The sequence below is a fragment of the Kogia breviceps genome, chromosome 14, assembly GCF_026419965.1.
Source record: "Kogia breviceps isolate mKogBre1 chromosome 14, mKogBre1 haplotype 1, whole genome shotgun sequence".
Lineage (NCBI taxonomy): Eukaryota > Metazoa > Chordata > Mammalia > Artiodactyla > Physeteridae > Kogia > Kogia breviceps.
In genome coordinates, this window is record NC_081323.1 from 11,889,719 (window position 1) to 11,903,781 (window position 14,063).

General features: G+C 43.3%; 1 protein-coding gene across 2 annotated transcripts in view; it reads left to right on the forward strand.

Annotated features, from left to right (window-relative positions):
• The first annotated feature begins 105 nt into the window (after positions 1–105).
• The window catches only part of ZNFX1 (zinc finger NFX1-type containing 1), a 27,994-nt gene continuing 14,036 nt past the window's right edge, over positions 106–14,063 (forward strand). Inside the window, exons 1-4 of one of the 2 annotated variants that reach the window (XM_059036019.2) lie at positions 106–338; positions 1,650–1,764; positions 2,554–2,668; positions 7,986–9,794. In XM_059036019.2, coding sequence (XP_058892002.1) covers positions 2,581–2,668; positions 7,986–9,794 — 1,897 coding nt within the window. In that variant the 5' untranslated portion in view covers positions 106–338; positions 1,650–1,764; positions 2,554–2,580. The remainder of the gene's footprint in view (positions 339–1,649; positions 1,765–2,553; positions 2,669–7,985; positions 9,795–14,063) is intronic. The other variant, XM_067014041.1, reaches the window with a different exon arrangement.

A 14,063-nucleotide genomic window follows, 5' to 3' on the forward strand; every position in this document is an offset into this window, starting at 1 on the left:
GCCGCCCCCCGCAGTCCTCTCCCTTCAGCGGCGCCGGCCCGAGCCCGCCTGCCCCGCCGCCGCGGGGAGCTGAGGCGACGCCCGCGGGTCCGCCCGCCCCTGCCGGGCCTAAGGGCGGGGGCGCCGGCTGCGCCAGGGCCCGGCCCCCGCGCTCGCCGCCCCAGGCCCCCTCCTGCTCCCCTCCCTCCTCCTCCGGGCCGGCCTCTCGCCCCGCCCCGTGTTTGCGGGGAAAGGAAACCGAAAGTACGCTGCGCCGGGCGGGGCCGCTGACCTGCTTGGGCCCGAGTCCGAGCACCAGTTGGCGGCGGCGGTGGCAGAGAGAGGACGCGCCGGAGCCGGTGAGCGACCCCCGCCCCGCGCCGCGCCGCGGTCACGCATCTGCTCCTGCCCGCCGCGACCTCCGGCGCCCGCGCCGCCCCTCCACTACCACTTCTGCCCCGACTCCCGCCTCAGCGCCCCCGCCACCTCCTCAGCCCCTGCGCCCCCATCACCCGCTTCAGCACGCGTCTCCTTCTCAGCGCCCCCATCACCCACCTGAGCCCCTGGCCTCTCTCCTCAGCGCCCCTCTTAGCCCACTCAGCGCCTCCATCACCACCTCCGCCTCCAGCCTCATCACCTAGCTCTCCTCTGTCCCCCCATCTCCACCCTCATTTACTGCCTCAGCTCCCCCTTCATCTTCCAGCGTCCTCACCTCCCATCATCACCTCATTCATCCCCATCCTTTACAACCACCCTCCGCACCTAGACTCCCCACTCCTATTTCCAGGCCCTCATCACTTTAGCGAACAGCCCCCAGCTGAGCTCCGCCCCACCCTCTCCTTGAGGCCCCCAAACCTCTTCCACGGTTCTCCACCTCCCCAGCGGCTCCCCGCTTCAGCTTTGCCCTGGCACCTTCTTCACGGCCGCACACAGCCCTGGCTCTCCCTTGACCCTACAGTATCTCCATCAGGACTTGCTGGGCCCCTGGGTGCCAGGGACTCCTCCATCCTTTCTTAATACTCTCTCAGGACCCTGGAGACTCCCCCCTGAAACCCAGCTCTAACCTCTTTCATCCCATCCTGGTAATTAATATTCCTTTCTAATTTAACCACTACACCAGCTTGACCATCACTGATTTTCTTCATCCTGCCCTTTTAGGCCTTGATTCCCAAAGAAACCCATTCTATTCTGCTTTTGTGGTAGCATTTCCTGTTCCTCTCTGCTCCTCCCTTTCCTTGCCTTTCTTTTTCCTTTTCTTCTGTTTCTTTTATCCCAGAAAATTTGTGAGTTTCTATTCAACAAGAGGAAGAAGGAATTTTCCTCTGAGCATTTTTTTCTAATTAAACAAATAAACAAAAAACCCTCTAAATATTGAACCTGTGCCATGAGAGCTGGGTTTGATAAGATGAGGGATGAGATTCACCAAAAATATTCCCAGCAGGAAGGAAAGGGACTCCTTTCTCTGATGAGAGTAAAAGCTACTTCTCATGTAATGCCAGATCTATTCACAGTTTCCAACCATGAATGTTTTAAAACTCAGTGAAAGGGACAGTCAAAAAAGTCCCTTTGCTGAGGACTCTCAGCCACTCTTTCCCTAGCCCCAGCCCACATGATGTGTATGAGTAGGATGGAGAAGTTTCCTTAAAAGGGGCTTCCTCTTTCTCTTACAGGGCTACTGTCGAAAACCATCAAAATAGAAGAGGAGAAGGAAAGAACTGCAGATTTCTAGCTGGTCCTGAGGAAACAGCATCTTGTAGATGCTAAGCCTCCTGGTTATTGAAACATGTAATTTCTTTCTCTTGATTCAGTAGAGCGGAGGGCTTAATCAGTTTGGCTGTGTTCCAAAGAGTAGTATAGGGATAACTGCTCACTAATTATTTATGTACTATAGAGTACTGTAAGTTATAGAGTATTATATAGTATAAATGCTGGATGGAATGGTAAATACATGATTTGGGGGTTAATAAAAATGTACTTCTTTCTGTCCTGGCAACAATATTTGCTTCATAGGAGAGGAAAATGAAACCTAGCAACTGATTAAGTATCTTGGCTAAAGGCATAAACCAGACAGGAGTTTTGAATGGGAATTGATAATACTCCCTTAACCCCAAGAAAGTACAAGGATAAAGGGAAGGGGGAATTTGATCCTTTGAAATTTGATCCTAAATTGTGAATTTAGTGTTTTGTATCATAATTGGTCATTTGCAGAGTTGAACACTTGTGCACATGATTAAAATCTATGTTTGGGACTTCCCTGGTGCCGCAGCGGTTGAGAGTCCGCCTGCTGATGTAGGGGACACGGGTTCGTGCCCCGGTCTGGGAAGATCCCACATGCCGCGGAGCGGCTAGGCCTGTGAGCCATGGCCACTGAGCCTGAGCGTCCGGAGCCTGTGCTCCGCAACAGGAGAGGCCCGCGTACCGCAAAAAAAAAAAAAAAAAAAAAATCTGTGTTTGACTCTTAATTAACGAATCATTAAGATGTAGCAGTAGAAAGGATTAGCTTGATACTGTTTGGGGTTTTTTCCTGCTGGATTCTGTATTTCAAAAGGCACTGATAACTGTCAACCTGTGCAGACTTCCAGACAACTGAAAGTAACGTGAATGTGGAAGAAATCAGGTGACTCAGACATGGAGGACCGAAGAGCTTGTCCGGAGGCCAGGCCCAGGAATCCTCGTATTAACCACAGAGGTAAGCGAGGGTTTCTACCTTCAGATGGTCCCAGACTGATGATGGTTCCACGGATGATGATTTTTTGACTTTACAAGATGGTCCAAAAGCAATATGCATTCAGTAGAAACCATACTTCAAATTTTGAATTTTGAACTTTTCCTGGGTAAGATTACTCTCTTGTGATGTTGGGCAGCGGCAGTGAGCCACAGCTCCCGGTCAGACACTCTGTCCCAAGGGTAGACAACTAATACACTTACAACCATTCTGTACCCAGACAACCATCCTGTTCTTTCAGTACATTATTCAGTAAATTACATGAGATATTCAACACTTTGTTATAAAATAAGCTTTGTGTTAGATGAGTTTGCCCAACAGTAGGCTAATGTAAGTGTTCTGAGCACATGTTAAGGTAGACTTGGCTAGGTTACGATGTTTGATAGATTAGGTGTATTAAATGCTTTTTCGACTTAATGTTTTCAACCTACAGTGGGTTTATCGGGAAGTAACCCAGTTGTAAGTTGAAGAAAATCTGTAATGGGAAGGAAATTGAGTTACTTATGAATGAGCAGGCCCCTCAAAATAGACTGCATTTCTCAAGTAAAGAATGGTTTATTCCTGGGAATTCCCAGATGGCCCAGTGGTTAGGACTTGATGCTTTCGCTGCCATGGCCCAGGTTCAATCCCTGGTTGGGGAACTAAGGTCCTGCAAGCCGCACAGCATGGCCAAAAAAAAAAAAAAAGAATGGTTTATTCCCTAGCTACAACATGAATGACTCTGAGACTAGACAACCGTCCCCTTTCTTTAAGAGAGCTTCTAGGGCTTCCCTAGTGGCACAATGGTTGAGAATCTGCCTGCCAATGCAGGGGACACGGGTTCAAGCCCTGGTTTGGGAAGATCCCACATGCCGTGGAGCAACTAGGCCCGTGAGCCATGGCCGCTGAGCCTGCGCATCTGGAGCCTGTGCTCCGCAACAAGAGAGGCCACAATAGTGAGAGGCCCGCGCACCCTGCGCACCGCGATGAAGAGTGGCCCCCATTAGCCACAACTAGAGAAAGCCCTCGCACAGAAACGAAGACCCAACACAACCAAAAATAAATAATAAATAAAATTAAAAGCAAAAAACTATTCCCTTTAAAAAAAAAAAGCTTCTAAATGGGTGCAGTTCACTTTAGCAAAGGTAGTGTTGAGGTGTCAGAAATGGAAATAACTGTTTTCTGGGTTTTTTTAATATTTATTTGGCTGCGTCAGGTCTTAGTTGCAGCATGTGGGATCTCATTCCCTGACCAGGATCGAACCTGGGCCCCCTGCATTGGGAGCACAGAGTCTTAGCCACTGGACCACCAGGGAAGTCCCCGGAAGTAACTGGTTTAGAGCAGCATTATCCAGTAGAAACATAATGCAAGCCAAAAACTTAATTTTTAATTTTCTAGTAGCATCATTAAAAACAAAAAGAAACAGGTGACATACATTTTTAAAACTTAATTTAATTAAATTTGGTATTTGTCTTATTTAAGCCAATATATCCAAATATCATTTTATTATAATTGAATATATTTTACTATTATAGTACTTTTCTTGGAGTTTTTTTTCTTCTTTTTTTTTTTTTTTTTGTGGTACGCGGGCCTCTCACCACTGTGGCCTCTCCCATTGTGGAGCACAGGCTCCGGACGTGCAGGCTCAGCGGCCATGGCTCACGGGCCCAGCTGCTCCACGGCATGTGGGATCTTCCTGGACCAGGGCACGAACCCATGTCCCCTGCATCGGCAGGCGGACTCTCAACAACTGCACCACCAGGGAAGCCCTTCTTTCCAGTTTTAGTGAAATATAATTGACATACAGCACTGTGTAAGTTTAAGGTGCACAGCATAAATGATTTGACTTACATGTATCATGAAATGATTACTGAAATAAGTTTAGTGAACATCTGTCATCTCATAGATACAAAATTAAAGAAATAGAAAAAAATTTTTTCCTTGTGATGAGAATTCTTAGGATTTACTCTCTTAACTTTCCTATATAATATATAATGGTGTTAATTACATTTATCATGTTGTACCTTATATCCCTAGTATTTATCTATCTTATAACTGGAAGTTTGTACCTTTTGAGTCCTTCATCCATTTCCCCTTCCCCCAACTCCTTGCCTTGGGAAGTCACAAATCTGATCTCTTTTTCTATGACTTAGTTTTTGAAGTATAATTGACCTACAACATTATGTTAGTTCCTGTTACACAACATAATGATTCAGTATTTCTGTATATTTCAAAATAATCACAATAAGTCTAGTTACACAATCTGTTACCATACAAAGATATAACATAATTATTGACTATATGCCCCACACTGTACATTTCATACCCATGACACATTTATTTTGCAACTGTAAGTTTGTACCTCTTAATTTGCCACACCTATTTATCTTCTCCCCCTACCTCCCTCCCCTCTGGTAACCACCTATTTATTTTCTGTATCTATAACTCTGTTTCTGTTTTTTTGTGTTTGTTCATTTCTTTGGTTTTTTAGATTCCACATATAAGTAAAATCATACAGTATTTGTCTTTCTCTGTGTTATTTAGCATAATGCCCTCTAGGTCCATCCATGTTGTTGCAGATGGTAAGATTTCATTCTTTTATGGATGAGTAGTGTTTCATTTTATATATATATGTATGTATATATGTATGTGTATATGTGTGTGTGTGTGTTTGTACACCCCACATCTTCTTTATTCATCTGTTGATGGGCACTTAGGCTGCTTCTGTATCTTGGCTATTGTAAATAATGCCACAATGAACACAGTGGTGCACATACCTTTTCTAATTAGTGTTCATAGTACTTTAATAATTTTAATATTTGTATTGACTCCCCCCAAATATTCAAATATTATCATTTTAAGATGTTATTGGGCTTCCCTGGTGGCGCAGTGGTTGAGAGTCCGGCTACCGATGCAGGGGACGTGGGTTCATGCCTCGGTTCAGGAAGATCCCATATGCCGCGGAGCGGCTAGGTCTGTGAGCCATGACCGCTGAGCTTGCGCGTCTGGAGCCTGTGCTCCACAATGGGAGAGGTCACAACAGTGAGAGGCCCGCGTACCACACACAAAAAAAGATGTTATTAATATAAAAAATTTCAATGAGGTATTTAACATTTTTTGCTGTTAAGTCTTTAAAATTCCATGTGTCATTTTACACATCTTAATTCAGACTAGTCATATTTAAGATGCTTAATAACTACACATAGCTAGTCGCCGTGTATTTGATAGTACATGTCTAGAGTCCTAGGCACCAAAGCAAAGTTAGTTCCGAAAGCATCACTCTACTGTAGTGATTATTCGGTTTGCTCAGAACTTTCTAAAACGAAACTAAACTGAATGGATTCTTGCCTTTCCCTGAGTTTGCAACATGTCTTCTGAGTTTCAGTCATGGAACGAATGAGGAAGAACTGTAGAACTTTATTTTATGAGCTATGTGAATGTTGAAAGGATGAGAAATGATACAATTTTCCATTCTTCCAAAACACTGAGTCTTCTATTAAAAGTAGGACTTTCTTATGATATCTTGGGAGTTTGAAAAGTAAATATAGGGCTTCCCTGGTGGCGCAGTGGTTGAGAGTCCGCCTGCCGATGCAGGGGACGCGGGTTCGTGCCCCGGTCCGGGAGGATCCCGTGTGCCGCGGAGCGGCTGGGCCCGTGAGCCATGGCCAATGACCCTGCGCGTCCGGAGTCTGCTCCGCGACGGTAGAGGCCACAACAGTGAGAGGCCCGCGTAATGCAAAAAAAAAAAAAAAAAAAAAAAAAAAAAGTAAATATAAAAGTAACAATTATAAAAATTTAAAGTTCAGTATTACAGTATTTATATTTTACCAAATTTTTCTTTATCTTGTCACATTAAAATTTTCTCGGGACTTCCCTGGTGGTCCAGTGGCTAAGACTCCGGGCTCCCAATGCAGGGGGCCCAGGTTCGATCCCTGGTCAGGGAACTAGATCCCACATGCCGCAACTAAAGATCTTGCATGCCCCAACTAAGACCCGGTGCAGCCAAATAAATAAATAAGTATATATATTTAAAAAAAAAAATTCTCTACAACGTACAAAACAAGGAAACGTACATTAGTGGATTTAGGATCTGACGGCATGAAAAGATACAATTATCTTGAATATGATGTGCATTTGAAACTTTCATAACATTTGTTATCATCCAATCATGGCATACGGTCTTATTTTGTTTATTTGTTTTTAAAATCTGCAAGTCATTCTGCTAAGTTGGGTCAGCTCCAGAATCAGTTTTAGAGAAAAGGAAAGTGAAAGAAAAAGGGCTTGGGTATGTTGGCCAGGGTCACTTATGAAATGTGTGGCAGATCAAGGAAGACAAATTCAGCTTGAGCCACAGGATGATGTTAGCTTTCCTGTGTGTGCTGGGTATGTCTCCTGCCTCTCCCCACCTCCTTGTGTGAGGGTTGGTAATAGGTAAGTACTATGTCGATGAACTCGTGCTGCAGAAAGGAGGAAAAGTTAATTTTCATTTTTCAGTTTCCTGATTCAAAGTTTGAGTTTCATTTTTCAGTTTCCTGAAATAGAACTTGAGCTGTATTTTTCAGTTTCCTTCACAATCTATTATTTGGCTCAAAAACATCTTGGTAAAGGAAGCCCTACCTTCCCCTTTGCCATCTGATGCTGAGGAAAGTTCAAAAAGCACTTCCCATTATGGTTTTATCCCATTTGATGTCTCTGTTGCCTATGACCTAATTGTTTAGAGGCAAAACTAATGGCCCTAGAAATCAATAGGGTATTCCCAATAAAAAATTATTAGTATTTCTGCTAGTAATTAACATTAATGAGAGCTTTTTATGTGTCAGGTAGTATACTAAGCATTTTATAAACATTTAATCTTTACAGCAACCCAGATGGTGAAGCTTAGAGAAATTATGCAACTTAGCCAAGGTTATACCGTAAGGAAGTACCTAGACCAAGGTTTGAACCAGGTCTGTTTAGCTATGAAACTCATGCTCTCACTGTTGTTCAGTACTGGCAAGAGACTGAAAGCAATGAGATGACCTTTTTGAGCCTCTGAAATAATGCCAGCTTGTGAGGATTAAATGAGTAGTTATCCTCTATCATGTATTAGGCACTCAACAAATGTTTATTTTTTCTTTTGCACCCTTTGAAAAGACAATATTTTCATAATGTATACAACAACCATCGTAAACTAGTTTATATTTATCACAACTTGGTCGGAAACCTTTTTTCTCTCCAAATAAAACCTAAGCTCCTTAGTTGTTTTGGAAAATGAAAGTATGTTCATATCATTGTGCTTACCCCAAATTCCCATTGTGTTTAGGGCCTATGGATGGAGAATTATCACCAAGAGCTAGAAATCAGGCCGATAATCCACCATCCAGTGCTCTCAGAGGAGGAGCCAACCAGCCCGGAAGGCATCCTAGGGCCAACAACCATCCTGTTCCTCATCGGCAAAGAGAAGAGAGGTTTGGGGCTATGGGCAGGAACCCACATCAGGGAAGGAGAAACCAGGAGGGGCATGCCAATGATGAACCTAGAGGCCAAAGACATGGTCAGGAAAATGACACCAGGCGGAGAAGTGGCAACCAGGAGGGAAGGAACCGCAGACCACCACGATCCGATGAAAACTTTCAGCAGTGGTGGAACCCCCACCAAAAGCCTGCAGAACAGCCACAGCAGGTGAAGAAACTGGGCTACAAGTTCCTAGAAAGTCTTCTGCAGAAAGATCCCTCTGAGGTGGTCATCACACTTGCCACAAGTTTAGGACTGCAGGAGCTCTTGTCTCATTCGTTTATGAAGTCCAGCTTCCTTGAGCTCATCTGCCAAGTTCTTCGGAAGGCTTGCAGTTCCAAAATGGACCGCCACAGCGTTCTCCATGTTCTGGGCATATTGAAGAATTCCACATTCCTCAAAGTCTGCTTGCCGGCTTATGTGGTAGGGATGGTCACTGAATCCATCCCCCATGTTCGAAACCAGTATCCAGAACACATCAGCAACATCATCTCCCTCCTCCAGGACCTTGTAAGTGTCTTCCCTGCCAGCTCTGTGCAGGAAACTTCCATGCTCATTTCTCTCCTGCCAACTTCTCTTAATGCTTTGAGAGCCTCTGGTGTTGACATAGGAGAAGAGACAGAGAAGAACCTGGAAAAGGTCCAGACCATCATCGAACATCTGCAGGAAAAGAGACGAGAGGGCACTTTAAGAGTGGACACCTACACTCTTGTGCAGCCTGAGGCAGAAGACCATGTTGAGAGCTACCGGACCATGCCCATTTACCCCACTTACAATGAAGTGCACTTGGATGAGAGGCCATTCCTTCGCCCCAACATCATTTCTGGAAAATACGACAGCACTGCTATCTATCTGGATACCCACTTCCGACTCCTGCGAGAGGATTTTGTCAGACCCCTGCGAGAGGGCATTTTGGAACTTCTCCAAAGCTTTGAAGACCAAGGCCTGAGGAAGAGAAAGTTTGATGACATCCGAATCTACTTTGATACCAGGATTATCACCCCCGTGTGTTCGTCAACAGGCATTGTCTACAAGGTGCAATTTGACACAAAACCACTGAAGTTTGTTCGCTGGCAGAACTCCAAGCGATTGCTCTATGGGTCCTTGGTGTGCATGTCCAAGGACAACTTTGAGACATTTCTTTTTGCCACTGTGTCTAATCGGGAGCAGGAAGATCTCTGCCGAGGAATTGTCCAGCTCTGTTTCAATGAGCAGAGCCAACAGCTGCTAGCACATGTCCAGCCCTCTGACTCTTTCCTCATGGTGGAGACAACCGCATACTTTGAGGCCTATAGGCACGTCCTGGAAGGACTCCAGGAAGTCCAAGAGGAAGATGTCCCCTTCCAGAGGAACATCGTGGAGTGTGACTCTTACGTGAAGGAGCCAAGATACTTGCTAATGGGGGGCAGATATGATTTCACTCCCTTAATAAACAATCCCTCTGCCGCTGGGGAGTCTCTGAGGAATACTGAGGGCTTGAGACATCCCAGAGTTAATGTCTTAGACCCCAGCCAGTGGCCCTCAAAAGAAACACTGAAGCTGGATGACTCCCAGATGGAAGCCTTGCAGTTTGCTCTCACAAGAGAACTGGCTATTATTCAAGGACCTCCTGGAACAGGTAAGAAAATTTTTCAGAGCACATGACATCTGCCCTATGAGATAGGCAAGGGAGGCTTGACTCTAGGTTTCTGGAATGTCTCAGTTTAAGACATTCCCCTGAAATGGGCATTGAACTTGTTTAAAAAGCAGCTTCTCATAGTGATTTTCCAGTGAGGACCCATTGGTATGCGTAGTAAGACTGCTGAGGGCTCAGACTTAGGGAGATGTATTACTTCTGCTTCATCGCAGGCTATATTAATTTGCTTGATCCTATATAAATTTAAGTTAAATAATATCAACTGTATAATAGCACTGGGCACCAAATACTGCTGTATATGATTTGCATCTGTTAACTCATTGCAACTCTGTGAGGTAGAAACCATTCCATTTTACAGATGAAAAAAACTAAGGCAAAGAGAAGTTGAATAGTATGTTGAAGCTCACACAGATGACAAGTGACAGACCTAAGACTAGAACTCAGGCAGTCTAGAAGCCAGCTGCTGGCTTCTCTATCTACCACACTGAACTTGCTTCTCTTGGAAATATACCTCCCTACATCCTCCTCCCCGTGTGCCACTCTCTAATCCTCCTCTGAGATGATAGCTACTATTAGCAGTTTGACATGTGTCTTTTGAGATGTTTTCCAAAGTTAAAACTGATATATCTTTGTGTCTTTATGTGTATTTATATGTTTACATAGCACACTTTTCCTATTTTTTAAATAACAACAAGATTATGCTCTATATATTGGCCTACAACTTATATATATGTATATAACATGTTAGGGATATTTTTACATTCCTTACAGTACAGTCACATTTAGAAATATACCTCACACTTTTTTACCATGCCTGCATTCATGGCATGAATGCACCAAGATTTTTTTTTGTTTCATAGACAGTGCTTAGTAAGTATTCATAATCTATTATCTGTGTGTGTTTATCTCTGAGTACTCTGCTTATTATTTCTGTAGTTTTTTTCCTAACGTGGGAATTCACATTAATAGGGTAGGTACTGCTAAATTACCCTCCCAAAAGAATATTTTAAAAATAAAAGCAGGGGGCTTCCCTGGTGGCGCAGTGGTTGAGAATCCGCCTGCCGATGCAGGAGACACGGGTTCGTGCCCTGGTCCGGGAAGATCCCACATGCCGCGGAGCAACTAAGCCCGTGAGCCATGGCTGCCAGGCCTGCGCGTCCGGAGCCTGTGCTCCGCAATGGGAGAGGCCACAACAGTGAGAGGCCCGCATACCGCAAAAAAATAAATAAATAAATAAATAAAAGCAGGGCTTCCCTGGTGGCGCAGTGGTTGAGAGTCCACCTGCCGATGCAGGGGACGTGGGTTCGTGCCCCGGTCCGGGAAGATACCACATGCCATAGAGCGGCTGGGCCCGTGAGCCCTGGCCACTGAGCCTGTGTGTCTGGAGCCTGTGCTCTGCAACGGGAGAGGCCACAACGGTGAGAGGCCCACATACCGCAAAAAAATAATAAGAAGAAAAAATAAAAAACAAAACAGGAAGAGGTTCTTTAAAAATAACGATAAAATAATGGCAACTCATGATAAAAAGTTAATGTAACAAAATGGAAAGTTCTTTCTGATAAGAAACACCCATATGATGGGAAAATTTGCATAATTAAAGTGATGCTTTCAGGGCTTTAGAAGAAGAAAAATGATGTACCAGTTTGTATTGCCACCGAGAATGAATTAGTGTTCCCATTTCCTTATATACTTTCCAGCATTGTTGTATGTTATCAATCTTTTCTCATCAGCAGTTTTTGCTGATCTGGGAGGTTATGGCTCATTAATTTTAATTTTATGTTTTAATACAAAATGGTTCAAATATTTTAAAAATTCCACATCTCTCTCCTTCCACTATCCCACTCAGTTCCTTTATCTAAAGCAAACAATGTTATTGTCTTCCTGTTTATCCTTCCCGAGATATTCTGCTAGAAGACACTTTGCATGTGTTTTGTTTTGCTCGCTTATAAAATATCTTGGTGATCCTTTCATTCTGGTACATAAGTATTATCTCACTCCTGTTTGTGGCTGCATAATATTCCATTGTATAGATAGCTCATAATCTCTTTAACCAGTTCCCTATGGAAAGATTTACTGATACAAACAATAGGTCAGTGAATAACCTTGTTTTTGAGTCATTTCACACAGAAGCAGAATATATCCAGGAGTTAATACCTAACTGAATCAAAGAATATGTGAATTAGTAATTTTAATAGATAGTGCCAAATTGCCCTCTGGAAATGTATATCACAGTGGTTAATTTGTATTTCTTTAATCAAGAATGAGATTAAATATCCTTTCTTGTCTTTATTAGCTATTTATATAACTGTTTCTGTGGATTGCCTTTTCATACTTGCCATATTTCTGTTGAATGGTTTCTTTTTCTTACTGATTTATAGGAGCTGTTTATATATTCAAAATATGCATGTTGCAACTAATTTCCCCTAATGTTATCATTTGAATTGAGACTCTTTAACTCCAAGTATAGTACTGTAATCACTTCACGCTAGGTTGACACACACACGCACGCAGAGCTACTAAGAAGCAGCCTACCTGGGAGTTTGAGAGGGATGTGACAAAGGGGGTTATTTTTGAGGTGGAAATCCCGAAAAGTATTTATTCTAAGGGGAAGGAAGCAGTAGGAGAGGATGGGGTAAATATTGAATTATAAAGATTTTCTTTCCTCTGGAAGACTCCTTGGCCATCCAGTCCTCCAAATTAGAAACATAGGAGTTATCCTTTTCTGTTCCCCACCCCAGCCAAACCATTATCAAGTTCCAATCAAGTTTACCTCTGAAACTTCTCCCCAGTCTGCGTACTTATCTCAACTGCTAGAGCCAGACCTTGTCCTCACTCACTGGAAGATGTCAGGAACCTCCCAACCAGTCCATTCCTATTCCCCCTTGCCTGCTCTTACTCAGTTATCACTTTCCCAGGGAAGCCTCTTCTAATCTCATTGAGTAGGCCAGAATCCCAATTATTTGTTTTCTTGGTACCATATATTTCTCATTTCCTACATTTGTGATTTTTACATTTGTTTGTGTGATTAATTATCTTTCTCTTCTGCAAGTCTGTCAGGTCCAGGAAGATAAGAACCATGGCTGTTTTGCTCACCATTGTATTTCTTGCACCTAACCCAGTATCTAACACCTGTCTGGCACTCAATGCATATTATTTGAAGAAAAAAAAGGAAGCAAGAAATTGTTATTTATCTATACTGAAAAGTATTCAGCTGTACTGAAATTTTTTATTTTCTTGTACTGCTCACTCAACATTGAGTATTTTTTAAGACAGTGGCTACCTTCTCAGCTTGACACAATGTAAGAATTTAGCTGTTTGTAAACAATTAGTTATTGGCCATTTACTAATGAGCCGATAACTCTAACTCCAATGTTGATTTCTGTGAGTTTTTCACTCCTATCACAAAGGCAAGTCTACTGTGGTATATTAAAAGCATTGCTAGAGCTTCGCTGGTGGCACAGTGGTTAAGAATCCGCCTGCCAATGCAGGGGACATGGGTTCGAGCCCTGGTCCGGGAAGATCCCGCATACTGCGGGGCAACTAAGCCTGTTCGCCACAACTACTGAGCCTGCGCTCTAGAGCCCGCAAGCCACAACTACTGAGCCCACGTGTCACAACTACTGAAGCCTGCGTGCCTAGAGCCCATACTCCACAACAAGAGAAGCCCTACAATGAGAAGCCCACACACCGCAACGAAGAGTAGTCCCCACTTGCCACAACTAGAGAAAGCCCGCGTTCAGCAACGAAGACCCAACGCAGCCAAAAATAAATAAATAAATAAATAAATAAATTTTTTTTAAAAAGCATTTCTAAATAATTTGCCATGTGAGATTGGAAGCAATGTATATGTCCATCAACAGAAAACTGGCTAAGAAAATGCCTTACAGCCCTGAAAAATGAAAAGAGGATTCTTTTTATGTACTGATAGAGAACTACCTCCAAGATATATTAAGTGAAAAAAGTGGGATGTAGAACAGTGAAAATAGTCTGCTACTGTTTGTATTTTAAAAAGGAAGGGGGAAGGCTAGAAAAAGACTGTATGTTCGTTTTTGTTTGTGCATAGAATGACTACCTCTGGAAAGTTACGCAAGAAACTAGTAACACTGGTTGCTTCCAAGAGGAACTAGGTGGCTGGGGACAAAAGAGCGAGGAGGACATAATACATCCATTTGTGCTTCTAGGATTTTAAACCATCTCAATATATTACCTTAAATTTTTTAATAATAATAATAATTTGCTGTATGTATTTAC